This window comes from Pipistrellus kuhlii, unplaced genomic scaffold, assembly GCF_014108245.1.
Source record: "Pipistrellus kuhlii isolate mPipKuh1 unplaced genomic scaffold, mPipKuh1.p scaffold_m20_p_13, whole genome shotgun sequence".
In the NCBI taxonomy this organism is placed as follows: Eukaryota; Metazoa; Chordata; class Mammalia; order Chiroptera; family Vespertilionidae; genus Pipistrellus; species Pipistrellus kuhlii.
In genome coordinates this window covers 31,632,235-31,640,299 of record NW_023425438.1, presented here as the reverse complement: position 1 = coordinate 31,640,299, position 8,065 = coordinate 31,632,235, and the positions used below count along the sequence as shown (strand labels likewise).

General features: G+C 49.2%; 1 protein-coding gene across 1 annotated transcript; it reads right to left on the bottom strand.

Moving 5' to 3' along the window:
- Nucleotides 1-224: 224 nt before the first annotated feature.
- Nucleotides 225-7,493, bottom strand: LGALSL (galectin like). The gene is made up of 5 exons (XM_036435509.2): nt 7,310-7,493; nt 6,412-6,483; nt 6,169-6,257; nt 5,341-5,518; nt 225-3,263 (listed from the first exon to the last, which is right to left on the bottom strand). Exons 1-5 carry the CDS (start codon nt 7,343-7,345, stop codon nt 3,120-3,122), a joined length of 519 nt encoding a protein of 172 aa, XP_036291402.1. The 5' UTR covers nt 7,346-7,493; the 3' UTR covers nt 225-3,119.
- Between the last annotated feature and the right edge of the window lie 572 nt (nt 7,494-8,065).

Here is an 8,065-nt window from a genome sequence, read left to right as displayed (position 1 = left end):
TTTAAAAAAATAATCCATTGCATACACAACATAAACACATTAGGTCTCTGAGGGCCCTGGGACAATTTCCTTCCTTGATCAATCCGTTTGTCAACGTGGGACATACAGAACCACATGGTCTTGGGAGTGTGAGTGCGAAACTGAGCCAACACTGCTATTCACATGTATGGTCCGTGTATCACAACTGGAGCCAAATTTAGCATGCGATCAACTGGAAGCCACTCTGTAGAAAAGTCCTTTATTATAGTGCAAATAACTTTCAGCAGTGACATAATAATGTAAGAACACATTTAGCACGTTTTACACCACGCAGTAAATAAGAAAGTGTTTCTTCGAAAATAGTTCATCAGAGGAACATTATTTCATTAATGCCAGAAAACGCCAAGGCTGTTTCCCTCTCTCTTTTTTTTTTTTTTTTGGATACTTTCTTTTTAATACAAATGAAAGGATTTGCCACTTTCACCAATCACCATCAATTCTAAGAGTGATTTTCGAATTGAGGTTGGCAAGATTTAAAATGGGGTTTCAAGTAAGAAGAATCTTAAGACAATGTTGGGTTAGCCCAGGAAGTACAAATCATTTCTATTCACTTTTAAGTATATACAAACATTCACTCCCAATTGTGATGCAGAAATGGACCGATTGTCTAAAGCCCGCCTTTATTCCCCCAGAGCCTGATTGTTAATTCCACTCCTCGCTTTTGGTCACATTGCAGCATGAGGACTCTGGTCAGAAATAACTCCTCACATACCCGGTGCTTTCGTGTGAAGCCTTAAATTGCACTTTCCATACTGAATTCCCACCTTGGGCCTCACAAGGCCATGAGAGGACGTGAACATTGTTTCCAGTTTACAGCTGGAGTAGGCCCCTGACTAATATACCTACAGCTGAATCAGACGATCACATTCTTTAGATTAATCCCAATAGGTTTAACCAAAGCCTCGTAGAGAAACGAAAGATTAACAGCCTATCTACATTAAACTGCCCAAGGGCTTGGCTAACCAGTTAGCCGATGGGTAGTCAATTCCAATCCGTTACACTTCCAACTCCTCTGGTTTCTGCTGAATGATGCAGTGGGTGGGAATGGATGGCCACTCAAAGGAAACATCCTGTGGGTTCTTCCACCATGAGGAGAATAAAAAACCCAACACATACACTTCAGAGCCATGAGACATGAACCACAGGCTTGAAAATACCTGGAGCCACGGACAGCCCCGCTAGGCTGAGTGAGTCAGCTGGTCCATAAAGCTTTTCCATGCTCAACCAGGCTTGTTGAGTAAAGGATCGTCTTCTATAACACAATGGAACCAAGCTAAACAGTGTCAAAGGTTAGAATAATCCTAATACATTGCCTATAAAAAATGTCACGATTTTAGTTTTCTTTTTCTTAGACTTTGGTACTGAAACACTGTCTACATTCTGGACACGTGAAAATGACATGGCCACTTCCGTGCCTCTGCATGTTGTGTAAAAACAAAACAGAACTCAAAAGCAAAGCAGGACAAGGACGTGTCGTAACAAGACATGGTATGCTGTACAAACAAAACCTAAATGATATATAAATACACCTACCCCAGCACCCCGTTCCCCCCACCCCGTTCTACCTGACCAAGCAATGCCAAAGGTCCTTCTCTCGAGGACCAATGGGGTTTGGGAAATTCAGCACCCAGGACGCCAACCATCCCTTGCCTCTCGATGACATGGAAGGCAGTGCAGGCTCCTCTGGGAGAGGCACTGCTATTTGATCAGCTCCATAAGTGCAGGGAAACTCCTACAGCCTAATCCCGAGCATTCGACCTATTGGTTGGCTCAAAGACCCGGGAGTTCTGGGAGTTAACCTTTCAGATAAGCTAATTGGATCACTTCCTAATCTGGATCCTGTCTTATCTTGTATCTCAGCAGAGCCAACCAAGTAGGAAGCATCCTCTCTTCTCTGCAGCTGCAAAGAAGGCATTGCTTGGGGATACTGGTGAGGGTCACCTATTAAAAGTGATGCAATGAGCTAATAGCTTAGGTTGATATAAATTATTTGCAAGTACGTTATTTGGGGTCAGGGGCTCCTGCGTTACATTGCATTCCAGAATCATTTTCATATTGTACTCTTAAAAGTTTATATAATAGTCACTTAAAAATTGTCTATGGAATCCCCTCTTATATGTTGTCATTTAGGTTAATAGCAACTTAAGGAGCCATTATGTAAATCTAGGAAAAAGTAGCTAGTCAGTCTTAAGGAAGCCAATACTGTGCTAATTCACAGTAAGGAGAAAAAAAGCAATGTAAATAGAATTTTACATTAGTTGTCAATAACTCCAAAACCAGTTTTACCAAAATGTTGCGGTCTTTCTAAAAGCACTTACAGCAATTTATATCAAGAGATCCTAAAGATAGGGGTCTGGAGGATATGACTCAATTGTTTAAGGTAGAAATTCACCCATTACATGATGGTAATATGTATCTTTCCCCCCTCAGACCTAAGATATTTGTACATTCAAAAATTCCTAACTTGTTGTTCTTGAGATAGTAATCATTTTCTAATACATATGTTGAGCATAAATAAATATGAGAAAGCTTTAAAAATATGAATTAACATTATCCTGTGCAAAACAAAAAACTCCAAAACAAACAAAACAAAAAAACCACCACACAAACCTTGAACAACCTACATTCTATGTTAATACCCTGACTAAAATGTTGGTTGTGCTACACAATTCCACTTCAGTGCAGAAACGAGTTGATTTCGGTGTACCGTCTTTATTGTTGTTATTTTTATGTCTTTAGCACTTTTTTGTTTCTAAACATCACCTTGCTTCGAAAAAGATGAATAGCTTGCTACCGAATGACAAATGATCACAAATCCAGTTCCGTTTCGTCGGAATAAAATCCAGCATAAATGTATTACTCTTTTCTGAGAATGACGGCTCGGTGTCTTTGTTCCGACAGCTTCCGAAGGGCGAGCCTTGGTCGAAGTCGTCATGTTGGGTTGAAACTGCAAAGAAGAGACAGTGAAGCTTTGCCTTTTGTTTTCGTTTTCTTTTTGAAGTCTCCAGATGTTGTTCAGACCAGCAGTCATATCGTCGCGGCATCTGATCCGATGTGACACGGAGGTGGTTCAAACAACATCAGCCAAGCTTTGTGATCTGGAGGTCCCCGTTTATCTTTATGGTGTCAATGGCAGATAACGTTTGCACGCGGTGGTAAAAATCAAAAAGTTGATGTCCGTCCACAAACACTCTGAAACGAGGGTGCTCGCAGAGAATTTCCACCTGGAAGAGACAAAACAACAAATCTCAGCTCACAGTGTCAGGGAACCCTGCTAGGGAAGACAGACAAACCATCTTTCACTTTAGAGCAGTGTTTCCCAAACGTTTGCCATATGTGTACCCCTTCTATAATTTTTGTAATGCTGAGTACCCCTCGTAGTCATGAGAACGTAGAATTAGGCGCAGCTAAGCACGGTGCAGTGCATATCCCCACCAAACTCCGGTGCAATGCGTACCCCCACCAAACTCTTCCCGTGCCCCTGGGGGTCCGTGTACCACACTTTGGGAAACACTGCTTTAGAGAAAGAAAGGCAACATCTTCAGGGGTTCTCACATGTTGGGATGCACTGGAATAACACAGAACGTTTGGTGGGACACAGATTGCTGGGCCCCACCTCCAAAATTTTCATTTTAGTAGGTCTAATGTGAGATCTAAAACATCTACATTTTCACCGCATTGCTGCTTTTGCTGGAAGGAGGAACACACTTTACTGCTCTACACTCTTTAATATCCTTTAAAGACTTAAAGTTGCTCAGGCTTTAACACTCCAGAGAGCACAGCTTTATTGATGTGGCACTTACTGCCTCCCCTGTCATCCCCCTGAACAATCCATCCCACCTTCAAAGGAGCCTCTCTCCTGAGGCAGAACTGGCACGCATTCGCAGCCTGTAATGCTAGTCTAGACACTCAAGCCCGGCAAACTCTAAAGTGAAGAGGTTACAGCGTAATTACCACTGGACCAAGGATGTATCATTAACAGGGCTTTGTTAAGGCAAACAGAAATACTGATTCCATAGGGTAAAGAGGTTTTTCTTCCTCCTTTTCCTTCAGTAATTCACCACGGAGCTTAATCATCGGTTCTATGCTATGTATTTATTAAAAGCATTGGCATCCACCGTGTAAGGAGAGACTCCATAGGCGATATTAGTCACGTTTAATGCATATTATTAACCAAAATTATATCACCAAGGAGGGCCGACTTCATTTCAATTTTGTTGTTGGGAAGCATTCTATTCCTCTTGGCAGTCAGAAGCCCTGGTTACTCACACTCCTGAGCTACGCATTTAAGATTCATAATTAAGAAACTGTCACCATGAAGAGTAGCCGAAGGGGTCATTACCGTCCTAGAGAAAGGGAAGGGCAGGGATAATGGGCGGGGCTGCCTCGCCCAGGCTATGATTAGAAGGGCAACAATCTCAATTCTTCCACTGGCATGAAAACTCATGGATTCTTATGTCTCCCCCCTCCCGCCCCCCAGAACATAATTACTTCTCCCTAAGGCCCTTATCCATCTCTAGATGAAGAGCAAAGGCAGGGAGCTCTGCTTTGTTACCAGTATATGCAGCCTAGAGCTGTCAGCGGAGCTGTCATTATTGTGACATTTTTGTTAACAAGGTATCATGTGGACAACTTCGTCACCAGGCCTCACATGTCAGCAAGTCCTCTCTTAACACATTACTGACTTGCATCTCTTACAGCGTGGTCCTTCACAGAGGAAGGTGCTGCTAATGCATCTTAATTGGAGGGGGAGTGTGGGCGGAGCTTCCCGCCTGCTAGAGAGTGAGGAGCAAATCTATACTCATCCAGGTCCAAGGGAAACGTTTGTCAGCCACACAGCCTGTGACTGAGGCTACTTAACCCATCGGGGGGAAACAGAGACCTAGCCAGGCCTTGAAATACCAACCACTATATTCTTTAAAGAGGTATCACTAATAAGATTTAGCGCTTCTTCAAGGTTGAGGAAAAAAATGAGGAAAACTCGTCTTTATTCATCCATCAACTATTTTTGAGACAGGCATCTATGCTATGCTTAATACCAGGTTAAGCGCTAGTTAGAAAAGCATTCTTAACCATCAGGACACATCCATATGGATTTCCTTACTCAATGTATTAGCTCAGAGCTACCATGGCGAGCATTAATTCAAATCAGCAAACAGTCCTTTTGATCTTTTTTCACCATCGGGTGACAAATTTCCTGGACATGCAGAAATTCTGGCTGCTTCAAGGGTTCCTGGCAGCACTAGAGGAGAGCATCCTCACCCTGCCAGAGGCTGGAGCGGATGCCCTCGAGGCACTCACCCTGAAAGGCTGGTCCGGGATGAATGGAAAGTAAGGGATAGCTGATTGTTCTTCACCCCTTTCGCCAGATATACAGGAGTTTCTGAGGAGCTGCCGGTCTGTGAACACAGCTCTGAGTTCGATCGCCACATCAGCTGGAGGATCTTCTGAGTCACCACACGTCAAGCTGATGGCAAAACTGGTAAGAAAATCGTCTCATTTATTCAAGATTGGACATAACAACATTTAACAACAACGCGGGCTCCCCTATTTTCTCCTTCTCGGGATGTGTCTGCTTTTCCTGGGACACAACTCTTTACCCAGGTTAGGCCAGGTATGGAGAAGTAGGATTATAACCAAACCAGGTATCTTGTTACCTAAAGGAGGCTCTGGTGGAGTTGAACATGACTGACATTGGGGATTTCAGATACCCCAAACCATTCACACATCTTCTATCTTAATCCATTTCAGAATTCTCAAAAACTGATCAGGGGAAATAATAATCTTGTACATTTGGTTCTCACTTATATTGATAGTTCTCACTCCAAGGACCATGTTTAAAAACCGTAATTATAATAATAATAAAAAAGAAACAAAAAAAACCAAGTCCTTTGGCCTCCCTAAGGGTCAAAAGAAAAAAAATGATGCGGGCCTATATTTATAATCTCTAGATATAAATAGCTGTCTGGAGAAATGATGGCTGGGATTCATACACATTCTTTTCATGGGAACATGGTACTTTCTTGGCACTTCCAACTAGCAAACACTGGCCACAGGGAGAGGAAGAGGAGGAGCAGTGCCTAGGAGTGGGCAGGGCCTTGTAACCGCCTGATGATAGCTCTGCCTTACCTCTCAGGGTTGAGGTCAACGATGCCCATCACTAACACCTTCTTGCCCGGCCTCATGCCACCTTTGATATGCCCACAGAATGGAACTATCTGCAAGGGGAAACAGGAAGTTTACAGCCTGTCAGGCGAGAGCCAAGCCCTCAGGTCCTGAGGACCTGACCCATTAGAAAATGCAATTAGAAAGGAAGCGGGTACAAGCAGAGACACAGAGCACAGAAAAAAGGAAAAAAACAAAACCATTTACCAGTCGTGGGAAGTACACCTCGGCTTGAACCGGAGAGCCCAAGGAGTTGTTTAAATGTCCATCATCTAGTTTCTAAAAATAGAAGCACACAGATTGGCTTTTTACAGGCCAGTTTTGGGGTGGGGGTGGGAGTTCGGGAAGACCTACACAAATCTGGTGGAATCCAGCAGCCCTCAGGGAACACAGGCAGCGCCTGCAGCAGAGGCTGCCGCCTCACCGTCCCTGGAATAACCGCACAAACCCTCGGATCCAAACCGTCCTTCCCACCTGGTTAGCTAAGTCTCTAACGATCCCCAGGCCCTTCAGATCTAGATCAAAATCAAGGTCGCTGCACACCGGGAAGCCGGAGCCCAGCCCGGAGGGGGAGGAGGGTAGTAGGCCCCTCTCTCTAACCGCGAACGCATCTGGACGCGCGGTCTCAGGCCTGTCCTCCGGGGGGACGTGGCTGGAGCGCAGCAGCCGCGCTCCACTTCTCCCAGGAGCCGCAGGCGCCGACCCGTTTCCAAAGGGGGAATCCCCGACCAGGGGTGGGGGTGCGGACACGGGGGTGCGCGCGCCCCGACACCCTCACGCACGCGCACCCTCCCATGTGCAACGTGCACACACACACACACCTGGCCGGGGGCTGCACGGCACGGAGGGGGAGGGGAGCTGTCGGTGACCCCCATCCTCCCTAAATAACCTCCCGGGGGCCAGCAGCCCCCCCCCCCAGCCCGGGGCACCCCTCCTGGCGCCCCCCACGCCGGGCGCGCACAGCGGCTGCTGCTAACAGGTCCCGGGCACCTTCGCGCGCGGGGGGCGCCGGGCTGGGCCTCGGCGGGAGCAGGGGCGCGGGCGTGGAAGAGGGGGCCGACCGCGGGAAGGGGGGCGCCTCGCGTGCACCCCCCGCCACACTCACCACCACGGCATCGCTGTCGGCCACCGATCCCGCCATCTTCCTGCGGAGCGCGGCTGGAGGCCGGCGGCGGCGGGGCCGTGGGACGCGGCGGCGCGCGGGCGGGGATCCCGGGGCGGTCCTGCGCCGGGCGGGGGCGCGGGTCCGAGGCTGGCCGGGGCGCGCGCACACCCAGGCGGGCACGCGCGCGCGCGCACGCCGGGGAGCCCCGCGCCGACCCGGGAGGGGGGAGGGCAGGCCCGGGAGCGGGGGGAGGGCAGGCAGAGGCGGCGCCGGCCCGGGGGGGTCGGAGGTGGCGGGTCACCGGCCGCGCCGCCTTCCTCGGCCTCCGGGCGCTGCGGTGTCTGCGCGAAGGTGAACGGTGCCAGGAGCCGCGGCGCCGGCCCGGGCGGCATTTAAAGGCCGCCGCCGCCGGGGTCCGGCTCCGGGACCGGGAACGGGGCGGGGACCCGGCGCGGCTGCCACGGCTTGCTCAGCGGGCCCTGCCCCTCGGCCATTGGACGGCGGCGGGAGGCCGGGGCGGGCGGGGCGGGCCTGTGCGGGTCAGGGCGCGCGGAGGGCCGGACCGGGCGGCCCCCTCTCCTCCCTCTCGGGCCGTGAGGGTGGGTGGGGCTGGGGGTGAGGATGGGGAAGGGAGGGGGCTTGCCAGGGGACAGGTGCTTGTGACATATCCCCGCCCCGCCCTCCCCGCCAGCCAACCCCCTGCTTTCTCTCGGCCGCGTCCTGGGGCAGGTGGGACAGGGGAGGCCAGGTCAAGGG